The sequence below is a fragment of the Amblyomma mixtum genome, chromosome 5 (genome assembly GCF_055824585.1).
Source record: "Amblyomma mixtum isolate Tamu chromosome 5, ASM5582458v1, whole genome shotgun sequence".
Lineage (NCBI taxonomy): Eukaryota > Metazoa > Arthropoda > Arachnida > Ixodida > Ixodidae > Amblyomma > Amblyomma mixtum.
This window is the reverse complement of record NC_143016.1, coordinates 14,740,977-14,758,279: the sequence shown is the minus strand read 5'-3', so window position 1 is coordinate 14,758,279 and position 17,303 is coordinate 14,740,977. Positions and strand designations below refer to the sequence as shown.

Here is a 17,303-nt window from a genome sequence, read left to right as displayed (position 1 = left end):
TCGTATGAACTACTACAAGCGAAACTCATCTCTTAGGGGAAATCGGAGAAAAATACGGGAAGCGAAATTGTTATATGGAGTAGCTTCAGGTGATGTCAAGAAGCAAGGGCAGAAAAGTTTAGATGCGTTTGGCTTTTCTCACGTTGTCTTGTCCACTATCGTAGCGTTCTGTCGACTATCAAGCGGCACTGTAAACCTCTTTCGAAGACTTTTAACCTTCCTAGCTGACGTTTCTATATATTTGCACAGCTCTTTAAATACAGGATCTCACTGAGCTAAACAGGCAATATCACTGATCCCATCCGACACATCTAAAGGAACAAGTCTTGGTCTATCATGAAGGAACAAAAGGCGTGCGCAGACAACAAATCCTTTCGTTAAAATGTGCTTATTCGAGCTCCTGAATAAATCGCTAGTTGACCACAAAAATGAAAGGTCGAAACAAAGAGTGGTCTTCCTTCTAGATAAGCCAAGCGGGTAATTAAAGCAAGAAACCAACCCCATTTTCCAGAATTGTTTTCATTGCACCGTAGTTAACGCAGGAAAACAGCGGAACCCGCCTTATCGATGCGTCAGCCAAGGAGGCCGTCACTCTTAATTCTGTGCTGCGGCGAGCGAAGCACGAGACGAGGAGAGAATAAGCAATAGCCTTGGGCTCGATTATCGAAGAGCACCCGGCTTTGCCCATGCGTTCTCTCCCACGCACACAAGACAACGGTATACTAGAAAGGCTTGGTTTCAGCAAAGCGCAGTAAAAAAGGAGGTAGGAACAGGACTTATCTCAGCGTTTTATATTTGTTCTTTCCACAGTGCTGCATAACGGGCCCCTAGTTGTCATGAATAAACCAGACGTCAATCAACGCCCACCTATCCCGCCCGTTCCTAGTTTCCCAGTGCACTTTCTTCCTGCTCGCCATCCAATCAACGGACTCGGTCAGAAGCCTTTCAAGCAGAAACGAGAACCTCGAGGTATAGGTCGTTAACGAACATAATGATCTGGTCAGTGTTCGCGCAGAAACAGAGCCACCGGAGAAGAAAAGACAAGCGTTATTGGATGCCGCGACGTAGGTTCATTCCAACGTCGGGGTTAGATCTAGGCGTCACCAAGCAAGGTCTCACTCACTGGATCGCTCCGCTGAGATAATTGCTGGCACACGCGATGTTCAGTCCGCGGGTACCTGACTCCCTCCGCCTAGAAGACCATCGCAGAGTATTACTGCGTAAGCAGCGCTTCTGTCACTTTTCGAAATCGTACGACGTGATGCGTCTAATACGTGTTAGCAGTATTGGTTGTACAGCACCCGTCAAAAGTTTAAACTCGTGTAGTGAGGCTGCCTATCGTGACAGGCGGCAGTAAAATTAATGATTGGTCGCTCGGAAAGGGCAACCTGGGCTCCACAAAGGCCCCCACTGGGAGTGCCTGCCATCGCAAGGCAGTGGTGCATCGCTTAACCGCTGCGCCGCTGCACCAGGAGGTGTATGAGGACTCCCAGTGATCTATGAACGTAAGATAGAGAATGACTTCTATATGTAATTAAATCAACACGATTTCGCGTCATACCTTTAAGGCGGAACTTAAGTGTCTCCTCCAATTTTGCGCATAATTTGCAATATTTATGGTATTCGTTTAAAGTGCGCGCGAGGTTATATGGTAGAAATAATGGGCCATGTATTTTATCGCCCCAGTTGTTCTGCCCGACATTCGCATGACGTAGGTGCGGTACCTTTAAAAAACCGATCGGCAGCTCCATCACTACATGTCGTCGACCCAACCTTCTTTGGCAGCCTTCAACAATTGCAACTCCACCTTTGCTTAACATTGGTTTAAAGTCGGTCCAAGGCTCAGTTGCCAATGAGGTCGGTTGCCGATCAAAGACCGACGGTCGGCCTATTATCGGTAATCGGCAATTTCAGTTTGTGGTCATAACACCATGAGCTGCACGCGGTGTCCGTGACTATGCGCATGTCCACGCACGCGCTGTCTAGGACGCACGTTCCTCGCGCAGCGATGGTGATGACTGTACGCTACCAGAGATACCCTTCCTGGAAGAGGCCAAACATGAGGACGTGCGGCATGCAGTACTTACATGGGCGCGTGGGCAGGGCACTGTCTTCCGGCGCACGGGTCCGCCTGATGACAAGGCCCCGGTACCCACTCTCCCGAGGCGAGGCCGGCGCAGCGGGCCAAGCACGCGTTCCGGTGGGTCCGCCCGTCGGCGCCGCAGACTTCGTCCTCACCGTCCTCTTCGGGGCTGCAGCCGCAGGACGCTGCGAGGTGCCGTCGAATCGTTGCGGACCGAGTCTAACAGGGTGATGCGTTGTTACGCATAGATGGCTGACGACGCTGGTCGCATACCAGGGCTCCGCGGTGAGCGCGAGCGCACAACCGAAGTCCCAGGGCGCGCTTCATCTCACGCGTCACAGTGCTAACTCAAGAGGACGCGGTAGAGAGGGCAGGAGGATGGGATTCTTGACAGCACAAAACAAAGTGAACAAGAGTTGATGGAGAAGCCTCAGTATTCCAGCCGAAGACAAGTCTTTTTGATGAAGCGTTGGCTAGAAGACTGAGGCGCTCCCCTCAACCCTTGTTCACTACGCTTTAAGTGAAGGAAGGATAGATGCCACGGATGCTCCACGCCGTTTAATGACGAACGTCGGTAGTGTCAAGTTCGTCTTCAGTCCTCGTTTGTTAGTCCTTCTTCTTACTGCGTTTTATTGTGTTCGAAACAACCAACTACTGCACTGTGTGAAACTGCATGCTGGAAGCTGAAGTGAAGCACCATTCTGTCAGCAGTGTCGGGCGTCAAAGCACTCCGGGAATATTTGTGCGCTGCTTAAAACACCTCATTTCCCAACTCAATATGGCCCGGTGGTGGAGGAAGTGTTCAACGACATGCTTTGCTCCTAATCTGTTTCCTCTGTGTGCGTGTTCTTCCTTATATGCAGCCGTATACCTTCTGCGTACCGCACACAGGTGAGGATTAATTAGACCTTAGACGGTGCTGTTGAAAAGGGGTAGGGAGTCGTTTGCATTAAGTATGCCTGGAACTCTTCGCCGAAAAATTGCAGACTGTGGTTTCCCCACACGAGATTTCTCGCTTGGGTGGGGCGTGGGAGATGGCGTCCGCTTATTGCTCACATATCCATCCCTGACCGCTCACAATTCGGATGTCAGTGCACGATTAAAGAAAAGCGACTCACTGTCTGGGCTCAGGCAGTCAAGTGACGCGCTGGCACAGCTGGCATGGCCGGTATCATCGCAGCGACACCGCAAGCAGCCTTGCACCAGAAACCGGCTCCCGGGTGCTGCGGGAACGGAATAAACTGCGTTCAACATCTGGCCAACTGGTTGACGAACTCGTCTGCAAGCTTTCAGACACTCGTCAGAGCAAGAGCAAGAAAGAGCGTTCGTGACCAATTTATTATTCTCCTCCGAGTTCACGTCATATGTAACGCGTAAAGACATCATCGACCGAAAACAAGAGCGTGCCGCTGCGATCTGTATCCACTACGCTGGCAGGCCACGCTGCAGCAAGGAGCTGATCGACTGGCATATTATTTTCCAAGTCCGCCAGTCTACGACCATAAAGACAACGGAATGATTCCTTTCTATTTCAGGCCATGAAAATGATCCCGTTATGGTAACCTCTACTGAAATGAGCCGGACGCGTACTCTTGGTCAGTACACAATGAATTGTTAATGTGTATTGAATGTACAAAAATAAAACCGAGGAAGGAAAAGTCGTGCAAAGTTGGTTTGCTTTTCAAAACAGGTTGATATAAAGTGCGCTGACGAAAGGAAAACCGTTTCTTGATTATCTGTAAAGGCGTACACTAATTTCTTACACATTCTCCAGCTGCACAGTGGGGTCTCAGGGCAAGCGAGTGAGAGAAGCTTCGTATTCTTCGGTAAGTTCTGCCAGAACTCTTTTGACTCTGTCTTGATAGTGCGTTTAAAATCATCTTCAATAACAGAAGCCACTGCCCAATGCTCAATGTCCAAACGCTGTAATATTTTGGCACACTGAGCTTATCTACTAATGAGAGTCAAAGCACAGCGTCCAAGCATGCAGTTACTTGCATGCTTCGATGGAAAAAACTGCAGCGCGTTCAGTACGAAAATGAACAAGTTGATTACAAATATAAATTTCTTTGCTTTCTCAGTTGGGTTGGGAAGTGTACCGTTATAGCGTCTATCGGTGTTCAAAGAAGTACACAAAAAGCAAATGTGGGGGTTTTCATTCGTACTCGGGCGCTCTTCTTTTTCAAATTGATCAAATTGTACTTTCAATAGCTGCGTAAGTTTTTCAAAACCAATAAAAGGATGGAAAACCATTGGTCTGGTGAAGAGTCTTGCGGCTATTTGCACATATTCCTGAACGACACGTAGCTGATAAGGGCGGTCGAGACAGGCCCCGTCGTACAGTAGGGTATGGCAAGATGCCAGAGCACACGCCATTTTTCCTATTATGCGAAGCATATTACTAGAGCTACACTACAGCCCGTCGAGCGCGGCGGTGGAGCTACCATTGACCTTTAGCGTGACCACGTGACACCACGTGACAACATGACGTCACAGCAGAGGAGAGATGGGCTGCCGGCTCGCGCGGTCGGCCGCGGCGGTGGAGGCTCCACATCAGAGGCGCGGCGGCTGACCACGTGACAACATGACGTCACAGCAGAGGAGAGATGGGCTGCCGGCTCGCGCGGTCGGCCGCGGCGGTGGAGGCTCCACAGGCGCTGCAGCTGACCACGTGACGCTACAGCAGCGGTATAAAGCTGAGCTTGCCTCGCTCTCCGGGCACTTACGAGGCGGCCAGGTGTTGGGATGCCGCCTAGAAGCAGGGCTGATTTCAACGAGAAGCGAAAGCTTCAGCGTGCCACAGAGACCGATGAAGAGCGGGATGAACGTCAACCAAGGAAAGCCATGTATTACCAAGCCTAGCCATCAATATGCTTCGCATCTGACTAGGCTTAACCTTAGCTAAGCCTCAGCCATTTTATCACTCTAAACATGACGGAGTAAAAAGAGAGTAAGAGTAAAAGGGAGTGCGGTAGAGGACAGCTTGCTCCCTTTTTACACCCATGTAGGCATATTTGTGTTTAGAATGTACAGACCCGCGAATTGTAAGACTGAATCGCCAACGCTCACCACGAAGACGCCCGGCGAGCCAGCACGGTCGGGGTGCAGCGGCGTCGCAGCCGGTGGGTGTGCAGCCTACCAGGGCACCGGACTCCGAGCACTGGCACCGGGTCCAGCAGAGGCGGCCTCCCTCGGCCCGGGGAAGCCGGGCCAGCGAGCCTCGGGGCACCAGCGTGTTGGATGAGAAGCCCACGGGGCAGCCTGTGCGACCACGTGGCCAACCTCAGATTTGTGGCCAACGAGCCCTTTGGGCTAACCTGGCATAGCACTACCTTTTGACTTAGCTCACGGAAGGAGATGCCCACTGAGCGCCGTGTAGTGTGTGCAGGCAGCTACAGTACGATAGGGAACGGTAACTTTGTACGCAAATACGAATTCTGTTATTACTTCTGCTACACTGAAGTTGAATACGACTCACGGTTATTATCTGTCCAGAGGAAAACTAATTAGAGCAGAGGAAAAAATGCGATTTATAGCATAGCAGAGTTAACTGCACGTCTTTCTATTGCCCACACCTTCTGCGCGCTTAATCAAATGAGAACGGGAATTTGTGTTCGCATCTGGCTGAGTGCTCTGGCAAGAGGATATAAGTTTAACCGGTTAGAGAAGGGGGGGGGGGGGGGGGGAGCTTACGCGGCACTTTTTTTTTTTTTGTACATGTGCAGATGCTCCGGATCGACTCCGCCATCACACACTGCATCTTGACTGTAATACAATTTGTTGTGATATAACGATATAACGTTGTGTTGTGTCTCATAGGGTGGGAGTAGCAACAAGGCTTTCCTACAGGACAAGTATTCCTGTAGCAATAAACACCACTCTACAGAGCACCTAATCTGGGTCAAACCTGTCAAATACCTGTAAAGGAAATGGCGGTAAGAAGTTCCCTGTACCAACATTTACAGCTCTGCAGGCTTCGATGTCGCCTGTTGAGAGACATGATTCGACAGACAGTATTGGCAACGCTGTCAAAGCTGGCACACCTGGCAAACAGTGGAACTTGGTGCACGGCTGCCCCGGCGGGCAGTGGCGGTTCACGACGCAGATTGCGGAGCCTCCACAGGGCCTCGACCTGCACGGCTGCGTCGCCAGTTCGGCTGCCGGTATGAACCCCGTATCTGCAACAAAAAAGGTAAGAAGGTGCTGCAGAAGGTAAGTAAACGACGGCTCACCCGTACCTGACGGGGTGGAGTGCACCAAACTTGCGACGATGGATGCAGGGTCAACAACGAATGCTAGGAAAAAATGCACAGTGTTTTGTTCCCGGCCTTCGGACAATCTGATGTTGGCCTTCTCCCTCAGGCAGCGCTATTTGTGGCCTGCCACAAGGCACCATAACTGCCCAGCTATTACAGCGGGAGCTGCTTCTCAGAGGACATCCACCGGGGACACGGGCGTGGCTCGCAACTACTCGTAACGCAGCCACAGCGCCCCTGGTGGGCGCGCTCGCCTCCCGCCGCCATCCGCGCATAGTTCTTTATGGGGTGGGACAAGCGGTACGTTTTGTAACGGCCCTTGCACTCACTGCGCGCTTCTGTGTAGGAGTTAAAAGTAAGTACATGGAAAGGCGTGGTACACCACGCCTTACGGCGGGTAGGCACCTAGACCGGTTTGGAGGAAGGGACTAAAGAACGGATGAAAGGCGCAGAGATTTAATTAAAAAATGTGGCAGGGTTTGAAAGTAGTTAAACCGATTAGACGTGCGAAAGCATGTGTTCATTCTCCGCCTCTTCTTTCTGGGATCTGCACATGCATGCAACCGCATTCTTCGCTCTCACTCTTCAAAACCTTGCGCCTGCCTCCTCCCATCAGCTAGCGCCACCGAGCATACCCGAGCTTCGTCCCATTGACTGCAGCTTGCGCGATGCTTGTCCGAACTAACCCGAGCTTACCGGCGTTGCTCCGAGGCTTCACACAATATTCTTGGTTGGGTTTGATCACGGTAAGTAGTGCTTTCGCAATAAAATCTGACAGCGTTTAAGCTTGCTCTCACTGAGTTCCGCGGCCTACATAGTATAGAGTAAGCGTAATAAAGTTTCCCGCGGAACGAAGACAAGAGGATCGCTCGCAGCTTAGATAGATTTTTTTTTTTAATCGCCAAAGAGTCGGATCTGCACCTGCGACGCACTCGGCGTGAATCGGTACCCTTGATGCTGGTATAAATCCCGATGCATGCAAAGTCTATGGTAGATTGAGGGCAGGAAGAAATGTAGCTTGGACGAGGGACGGGAGGAAGGTCTCAGGGGGCTGATCATCGTTTAGAAAAGGAGTTGTCTCAGAAGAGACGAAGGCAAGTCGCCTTGTCGAAACCTTGATCAATGAGCTTGGGCTATCCTCCCGCTCCTTGCTCAAGTTTGAGGGGCGCAAAATGGCACAGGTGTGAGCCATGACCTACGGCCAAAGCTTGCATTGTGGCTTCACAGGCGGAACGGTCCAGCTCAAAGCTGCATCAAGGGCAAAATCAGGAAACAGAGGTGCCGCCAGATGAATAAATTTGTTTTTAGGAAACCAAAGGGAGCAGAAACTGTCTCACTTCTCGCGGGACACCTCAACCGCGCCGCGAGAGAAGGTAGGAAGGAGAAAGTGAAAAGGAAAGAGGCAAAGAGTTGCCATAGTGGAGGTCTCTGGAATAATTTCGACCACCGGGGCATCTTTCACGTGCACCGGCATCAGAGATGTCTTCGTAGACGGCACAGAGTAATGTGTACGACCACACTGGCAAACGTCTTCACAGGCAAAGCCTTCAGCGAAAGAAGAGGCTTCCCACGCGTTCACAGCCTATGCACGGTGGCGAACACGGGCGCACAAGGTGCAAAGATGTGTCCGGAGCTTCAGTAAGCAGAATGCGGCTTGCAGCCCGCAGTTTCCTTTTAGGCGTCGCAAGAGAATGCAGAACGCGCAGCGCAGTCATCGTGGTCGGTACCGGAATTACACAGTTGCTGAGCACGGCTGCCATACCACGCTGTCTGTCGTGGCAGAGGTGAAAGGGAAACACGTACGTGTGACCGGGGCCAGGATGGAGAGGCAGGGCGCCCCTGGAGGAGCCAGGGAGTCGCACAGCGGAGCCAGCTGCCGTCCATCGGTGCAACGAGCCGCCAGGGCCAGGCAGTCTGCCCTGAGAATCAGGTTACGTAAGAACGATCATGGACCGTCGTTTTATTCATTTTCCGTTGCAACATTAGACCTCACGCAAAAGAAGGGAAAAAATGGCTGAGGCTTAGCTAAGGTTAAGCCTAGTCAGATGCGAAGCATATTGATGGCTAGGCTTGGTAATACATGGCTTTCCTTGGTTGAATACTTGGTCATTTTAATACAACCACTAGAAGCCTTCGTCGTGGGGGAAGACAACGGCATGGCTACAGCGGAACGCCGACTAAACCCGAGACGCGCGTTGGGTGAGCGCCTGGATTGCCACGGAAGCCGCGTCCGCCTGCCCGGTGGAGCGAGCGTTTCACCTACACCGAGTGTGAACGCGCGTTCGAAATGCGCGGGAGTGTGACGTCACCATACCACGTGATTCACACGGCGTGCAACCGCAGCGACAGCACAAGTTGGAGCCCCGCCTCTCATCTGTCGTGACGTCATTGTGTCACGTGGTGTGACGTCACCATACCACGTGGTCTGCACGGCGTGCAATCGCAGCGACGGCACAATTTGGAGCCCTGTCTCTCATCTGTCGTGACGTCTTGTGTCACGTGGTGTGACGTCACCATACACGTGGTCTGCACGGCGTGCAACCGCAGCGACGGCACGAGTTGGAGCCCCGTCTCTTATCTGTCGTGACGTGTCACGTGGTGTGCACGGCGTGTAACCGTCACGAAGGGCTTGGGTTACCTATTGTAATATGCTTCGCCTAATAAAAACTGAACACTGATTCATTCAAACATTTAGACCGCGGGTTATCCCGTCACACGGGACTCTAGCTGATCGTGAGGTGAGGATATGTAGCAGTAGCAGCGGCATCATGCGGTAGGAGCCGCACCAGCCGCCGATGACGGTGACGCCGAAGTTCTGCCGAATGGAGCTCGACTCTCGTGCCTGCGGCACGCGCCTCTCTTCGGCTCGCCATCTTACATTCAAACGCTCCGGCTAGTAAATCAATCACTTCCTTCATCGTGCCGGCTTCATACCTTTCGGGTGCAACAGATGCCATAGACGAGGCCTGTGCGTTCCTTTTTTTTTTCACAACTTTCTGCATGTACTTTAAACAGTATTTAACTGGTTTAATAAATGTTTCCTAAATACTTTATTAAATTTACTACTTTTTAGTGTTCCTTTCACTAACCTTGATTACGTTCTCTGACGTGTGCCGAGATAATGTGTAATCAGTGTGGGCTCCTCTTGATGCCGGGTAAGACATTATAATTGATATTAACTTCACGGGCGTCTTCAAATTTTGCAAGGTTCACTCTCCTTTGATTTGTGTTGCTCTTTTTCACTTCACTCGGCCTGTCGAGCTCCCATCGCTGCCGCACTGCGATCTCACCAACGATCGAGTCACGAAACGCGTGTGCCCGTAAGCGCATTCAAGTGCGCACGTGTTCTGCCATGCCGTAGAAAATACTAGATCTCCCATATTCTGTCCGCATGAGTGAGACGTAAAGGGATATCGCAAGGCGACTTTCAAGTACATGCGCAAACATCACTTGGGAAATGCATACCAGTCGCAGTTCCGTCTCCGCTCAGTTATGAACGGGACCACTCTCTGCTAGATTACCTGCACTCGCTTTTATCTGCACTGCAGTCGTTTTCAGACGGTACACCTCATAAGCATGGGGTTAATCACCCAGTCACACCAATCAATGAGTGCGCTAATGACTCGACAATTTACCGGCAGTCCACAAAGGTTTACTGGCTGCCGGTTCGAGGAAAAAAAAATATTTGTTTATGGTCATCCAAATCGGTACTATGAAAAGCGGGGAAAATGAAGGGACATGCTTGCTCCACCCACACCCAACGAATATCAGCCGCCTGAGCAGCGAGGCAATCAACATTATATCGTCTCCTGCTGACCCAAAAGATGCGGCTTCGATCCCGGCTGCGGCGGTCGAATTTCGATGGCGGTGAAATTCTAGAGGCCCGTGTACTGTGCGATGTCAGTGCACGTTAAAGGGATACTGAGGCGGTTTTCGAATCAGCTAATTTTTTAGGGTTTTAGGCTCAGTGCTTTCTTTGACTGTTACGGTGACAATGACTTTGCAGTGTCTTGGGTTTTTTCTTTTTTTTATTACTATTACTTATTTCGCGGACTGCACGCTGTGCTTTGGCTATCTGCCTGCGTCTAACTTATTATGACGAGACTTTTGTTTTCTTTTTTATGAGTTTTTTTAATGCTCTGTTTTTCGCTTAATTTTTTTTTTCTTTTTGGATCATTTAATTATTTCTCTTTTTTTTTAATTGGCGTTAAAGGGGTGGAGACACCAAATTTGTGGTTCGCGCGTTCTTAGTTTCAAACGTTTCTTATGGCTCCAGGAAGCATGATTCACACTCAAAGATTCATATATTCAAAGTGAATAATTTATTATAGCATTTTTAGGTGAACGATTTTCGGTTTCGGTTTCGGAACGCCGAGTTGTACAGTGACGTCACAGAGGGGGAAGATCAACTGCTTCGCTTGGTCACGTGGGCCCACAAAAGTTGTGACGCGGCACCTACTGCTGCATCGTCTGCTTTCTCACACACGTGCTGACCAGCGCATGAAAGCAAACAACTGCATGTCTAGTCCCAGCAGCTCGGTTTCTGACAGATCTCATTCCAATGAGTGAGGACGTCGACTTTTGTTTTTTGTTCGCGCGCTAATATCGCCTTCGCGGGTTCGCGTGAGGATGCGAAACACTTTGCAAAATGCCAGTAAGCATCGCTGCGCCGCTCTACCCAAGCTGCGCCCACAACCGCGGTGTCACACTTCGCTGCCGTGCAGCAGTACCTGAGCGCTGCTTGGGATGGTGTACAAATATCACAAGAAAAGACAAGATCGCCTTGTTATCAGAACTGCCAGCTATACTCGAGCAGCGACAAAGCATGTCTGCAATTATGTTGGGAGCTTTCGGCAACGGCACCGCTCGCGGGCGCTCCGGGCGACGAGCTCTGCTGCTGCCTGGCTGCCGTGGTCGTCGCTAGGCCTATAGCCTGTTTAGCAAGCGGCCGGCGCTTCAGAAGTCGCCTGCGCTATAATAAAAGGCCTACTTTTCACAAATAGCTGTGTTAACAGAATCATCTCACAATAAAATAATAGTATGGTCAATCTCCTCTACGCCTTCGGCAGCGGAGCGAGCGGGCGCTAGGCGAGCCGGACCCCAACGTCGCGCCAGCGGCAGCTGCTAGGCGCGGTTGTGAGAAATTTGCTCATATCACAGACTTGTTACCTCTACTAGCAGCTCAGTATTGGTCAGCGATCCTCGAAAATGACACTTTTTTCACATTTATTGTCCCATGGTTTATTATTTACGTCAAGAACACTCTTTAGCTCGCTTTTATGACGTCGGCAGACGGTATCGGCTGACCTACCGGCCGGCAGACTCGGCGTACTTCAAGTCCGCACAAGAAAATACAAAACAGCCATGCTACCAGAAAGGATGCTTTCTAGATTCGAGATACGACAGCATGACTGTGCTAAAAGTGGACCTTTCGGCAGCGACACTGCCTGCGGCAACGCCGGCCGACGACCAGCGCGCTGGTCCCAGACTGCCCTAGTCGTCGCTAGGCCTAGCTGCTTTCGCATTGACTCCGCAGCTGAGGGCGCTTCGGGACTGGCCAGCGCTCAGAAACGTGCTCCGCTCGGCACCCCTTTACTGTGAACTCGTCCCATAATAAAATATATGTTCGATTTCCACGATGTCTTCAGCAACAGAGCTAGCAGACGGCAGGCGAACCGGCTATGGGATGAAATTTGCTTGCATCGCAGTCATCACTTCTACCAGGAACTCGGTATTTGCCAACGATCGTCAGAAACGATGCATTTTTGATATTCATATATCCCAGGGTTTGCTATGAACGTGAGCAAACAATACTATCGCGTTCTTCAGATGCCGGCGGTCGGCACGAAGACTGGCGCATGCCGCCCGGCTCCAGTGCGCCCTATATGTCGTCATGATGCTGCCGCTCTCCGCGCTCGTATTGCCTGCCGCTTCCCGTCGTCGCGTTTGCCGCGAGCGGCCCGCCGTTGACATCTAGCAGGCCGGACGCAGGCGACGAGCTGCGATCGGACGTTGCGACGCTGTTCGCAACAGCGCGCCGCAAACCGAGCGAGTGGCGGTTAGCAGCAAACGCGGCTCGCTGGTGCGTCGACTGCGCTCACGCGGCTGTGCCCCGCTCATCGTACGTCACTGTATTTTGGTATGACGTCACTAAAACTTTAATTTTTCTTTACCCCTTGTGACGTCATGGTTGATGGCGCTAGCGATGGGTCTAGATCGTGAGAGTGAGCATTTAGGTAATCTTTGGAAGCGAATTAAAATATTTTTTAAACGTTTGTTGCGTCCAACATCTGGCTGTGAGTGCCCTTGCATACATAGGAATCCAATAGCAGGCTTTTTATAGCTTCAAAATTTGGTGTCTCCACCCCTTTAAGTCTGGCAAAGCATTGCTGGTCCAGGCATCCTCTCTCTTTCTTTTATGTTTTTTACCTCTTTTTTGAGAGGACCAATAAAAGGGTAAAAGGGTTTTGAAGTAGTGTCATTGCTGATCACGTCTGTGAAATTATTTTTTCGATTTTGGCTAAAACAGTGGCGCAATCACCAATTAAAAACGCGATGTTCAAATCTCCCGCGCCCCGCGCGAGCGTAGGAGAGAACAGCGGAGAGGGAAACCTCCTCCATGTCGGCCAACGTGACGTCACGTTGAGGAGCCGGGGATACTTCGGCGCACCCGAGCGAGCTTTCAGCGCGCGTTGTTTCTCGTGCTGCGTGCGTTGTGACGTGCAAAGCGTGTCAGCCGACCTTGAGAATCAGATTCAACACGAGGTACTACTCTGCGTTCGTGTCCATGAACAAATACGGCCGAGACTGTGTCGTCTTCCACTGTTTTTCGCAAGATCATAAGCTCGCAGCGCAAGCGCTCGCTGCTGTGACGAAGAATTCAAGCTGACCAAAGCAAGCTTGCCTACTCTGCGCGAAGCACTTTCGTAAGAGAGGCTACATGCAGAGCTTGTCCCTGATGTGACCTCTGGAGATTTGTGTCGAAAAGGCGCGGCTGAACCGTGACACAGTTCCTTAGATTTTCTCGCGCATGAGAGGCGTGACAGCATTCCGAAGAAGCGCCTCTTTTAAAAGTAGAAACATACTCACTTAGCCCCTGAAGAAACCTTATAGAGGCTTAAGCATGTGTCGCTCTCCTTAGCTTAGGTGCGGCCAGACCACCTGAGTCGTGCTCAGCAAGGCTCGGTTAGTGATTTTATACTCGGTTCGACGTGTCCAAGCAAGCAAGCAACCAGGCAAGCAGAGCAAAGCACAATAAAGCAAAGCAAGCAAGCATCGAAGCTCTTCATATGCGGCATCTCGTTTAATCGTAGCTAAGGGATTAAAATGAAATCGTTCGACGTTGATTTCGGATGCAAATTTATGAGAGAAATGAATGCCAACCGAGTTTTTGCAAAAAAACACCGCAACCTTACTCGGTTTCTTCATCAAGTTGTGGCAGCGGGCGAGTAGCAGCTATAGTTTGGCTTTTAAACACACGTATAGTTGGCAACTACTTCACTGAACCTAAACTGCAAATCTAGGAAGGGCGAACATTTCCGAGGCAGCGATTAATATTTTCTGGCATCTGCTGAACGCGCCACGAGTGAGGCAGCAGCCTTGTGCGCGTATTTGGCTTGGTTTCCAGCGCACAATGATTGCGTGCACTATCCTGTGGTCACATGCCTCGCAGTGCTTGGCCACTGCGCTTCGCTAATTTTGACATCAACTTTGTGCTCCTTCATCGTTTCCTTGAAATACTTTCTTGCCCCAACCTGCAACGCCGGTTACTGAGAACAGGATTTTTTCTACATAGTGCTTTGGGCCTTTTCTTTAGGATGACGCTCTTCCGGGCGAGCCAGGAGGCGTCCGGTGGTGGTAATTGACTTAAGTATTGTTCGCACCCCTTCCTTTCCGAGAATACGAGCCGAGGTTGTGCTGCCACCTTTTACGTATGGTCTGCATCACGTCTTTGACGCTGGCGTATGCTTGTGCTAGGCGCAGAATTTTTGTCTGTCTTTCTTGCTTTCAGGCGATACGTGGAATGAGCAAACTGTAGCATCCTTTTCTTCGGAGGTCAGTAAAAAAAATAGTCGCCGTATTCGCTTTTACAACGACACGGAAAGCTGCGATCTGCACTCAACGCAGCGCCGGATCCACATCGGCAGCTTCTCCAGTCCTCAAAGTGACGTCACGACCTCTCTTGACCAATCACGGGCGGCGGCGCGCCGCGCGGCGTGCCCCGCGGCACAGGCCGCATATTTCGGCTAAAAAAGGCAATTCGCGCTTGTTTTTGCCTTATTTGGATGCGATATTCCAGTATGCAGCATGAAAAACTATAGGACGCCGCTGCCAGCCTGATTTTCAAAAAAAGTGCTTCAGTCTCCCTTTAAAGAACCCCAGGCGGTCGAAATTTCCGGAGCTCTTCGCTGCAGTGTCCCTCGTAGACTGAGTCGCTTCGGGACATTAAAACCTCATAAAACCAAACCATTATATGTTTATTTTTTGTCATGCAGTCGCATTGCGTAAATTTTTTTCATGTCTGTACCATCAATCAGTCGTAACCCATGCAATCAAGAAATCATTTAGCAGCGCTTCAGCGTCCAAGGAGTGTTCTTACTCCTTGTTTGGAGTGTTTTGTAGTTTGAGTTTTTTTTATTTTTTTTGCTATGGTGGTTGAACGTCCCAAAGCGACTGAGGCTAGGAGGGACACCGCAGTGAAGGGCTCCAGAAATATCGACCCCCTGGGGTTCTTTCACGTGCACTGATATCGCACAGTACACGGGCTTCTAGAGAGTTTGTTTGGAGTGTTTCTGCCGCCAGAGCACCGGACTGTACCTGCAGAGCGTGCTCGAGTGGTGCGCGGCGTGGCAGGGCCTGAAGGTGAGCGCGCAGGCGAGCGCCTTCCAGGCGTCCGCGGGACACCCGCCCAGAGGCACCGCGGTCGCCTCCCGCCGTGCTCCGTTCCCCAGCGCCACAGCCGCTGTCGGGGGTCCCGTCCGCATCCAGAGCTGGGCGCTGTCCCGGGCGGCGCGGTCGGCGCTCGCGTCGCAGCGCCGATACAGCGACCATGGCCTGCCTCCGCCCACCAGCTGCGCGCAGAAGCTGAGAGGCCCGCCACAGCCCAGCTCGCACGGCTCGTCCACTGCGACAGAGGATATAGCGCGTGCTGCGAGAGGGCTGCATAGTAAGAAGTAAGACATGATGTTGGGCTAGTCACGGACATCCCACAGTGCAAGGTTCCACCAATTTATAAGAACACTGCAGTCCTTCAATACTCGGCTAACGGGCTAACGGACACCTTCGATAATCTACTATCAGTTTTGTTACGTGATACGAGTGGACGCTGTCATGAAGGTGCAGCACGCCAGTATATCCTGCTGACCTCCCCCTTCCCCCCCCCCCCGCCCTTCCCCCCACCTCCCCTCTGCCCATCTGCCCCTCTCTCTCCAGGGGAAGTTTTCATACCGTGCAACACCTTGAAGCCACCGGCAAAAAGGCCTTCGGCTAATGATTAATTTGTATCGGCAGCGCCAGGCCCTTTACCAGACGCTCACCTTTTGAGCGATGCGGAGCCTTGTAACAACTAGTGAAACCGAACCCGTATTTCAGTGGAAACGATACGCGCTTGATGCGTAACAGTAAGCTGAAATGACTCCGCCTGTTTTGTTCACTCGCTACAGTCCGCAAGGAGCACTGCGGAGTGTATTTTTATGCATCTCTCTCTTCTCTCTCGACCAGAACAAGACGGCATTGTCACGCAGCACAAGTTTGCTTAACTACACCTGCACACATAGTAAAGAAAACCGAGGATGGACGAGGCTTGGGGGTTGTATTGTCGTTATTATAGTGCACACTCACCGTCGTCTAGGCACTGTCGCAATGCCGCCTCGGCAGGCTGGTAGCGACAGCGGCCGTGGAAAGTCTCCCACGACGTCTCCCATTCAGAGCCGTATGCCTGCAAACCCACGCATGATAGAACAACACTTTCCTTTGAGCTGGCCGGTCCAACACAGCGGACAATGCAAACCAGGCGCAGTGAACGAAGACGAGAGTCTCAGGTCTCGCTGTGTTATTTCCGTTTTTGGCGCCTGGATTGCATTTCCGACCTGCGCATTACACAACTCGATGTGAGAGACAAGCTGAGCGCAAACTAAGCCTGAGCCTTCTATCAAACTTGGACACCTGCTCCCTAGTCGCTATACAGCAGTCTTGTGCTGTTGCGTATGTTATTAGCTTGCTGGGCGGAGCGCACTGGCTCCAGTGGACAGCAATGTTTACACAGACGTCTTGCTGTGATGCAGTCTGTGCGTCTATAACATTGCCAGTTTCAGCATAACGCTCGAGCGTACTGTTCGCTTGGTGTGAAGAAACAGAGTCCATCGCAGCTAACGCGTTGTGGAAAATGTGAGTCCTCAGCGTTATGCGCAGCACTTGTTAGAAAAAACCTGAACACGGGAAAAACACTTCACGTAGACAGTCAAGTCGAGAACAAGCCAATGAGACGCATTACAAAGCACTCAAGGGAAAAGGTGAAATGATGACCAAAAAATACTTTTGCGCGGTCATTTATTTTTCTACCCACCAAGACTAGGCCTGAAACTTGGCTTTCTAAAATTAAGTATTCTGGTGTAAAAGAAAAAAATCCGCGAATTCTGGCGCTCACGTACGCTCACACAAGCACAAAAAATAAAGCGGGAAAAGAGGCCTGCGTGCTAGTCACAAATGTAACTAAAAGCGCTAGGTTAACAACGATTTGCCTAGGTTCTGGATAATCAGGAAAAAGATAGTAGTAGTAGTAGTAGTAGTAGTAGTAGTAGTAGTAGTAGTAGTAGTAGTAGTAGTAGTAGTAGTAGTAGTAGTAGTAGTAGTAGTAGTAGTAGTAAAAGACTTTTAATCGACCATAATTTACAGGCCGAGCATTTCGACCGCCCGGGCGACCAGAAGCCGCTGTTCTTCTTCCCCTTCAGCGCCAAGCCAGTCGA

At 51.0% G+C, this 17,303-nt stretch overlaps 1 protein-coding gene across 2 annotated transcripts in view; it reads right to left on the bottom strand.

The window, feature by feature from the left end:
• Reck (Reversion-inducing-cysteine-rich protein with kazal motifs) overlaps nt 1-17,303 on the bottom strand; it is a 60,071-nt gene that overhangs the window by 10,540 nt on the left and 32,228 nt on the right. For both annotated transcript variants that reach the window (XM_089543416.1, XM_089543417.1), the window contains exons 7-13: nt 16,180-16,276; nt 15,157-15,463; nt 8,143-8,258; nt 6,127-6,261; nt 5,153-5,344; nt 3,202-3,306; nt 2,088-2,268 (exon numbers count right to left, since the gene is read on the bottom strand). In XM_089543416.1, the coding sequence (XP_089399542.1) occupies nt 2,088-2,268; nt 3,202-3,306; nt 5,153-5,344; nt 6,127-6,261; nt 8,143-8,258; nt 15,157-15,463; nt 16,180-16,276 (1,133 nt within the window). The remainder of the gene's footprint in view (nt 1-2,087; nt 2,269-3,201; nt 3,307-5,152; nt 5,345-6,126; nt 6,262-8,142; nt 8,259-15,156; nt 15,464-16,179; nt 16,277-17,303) is intronic.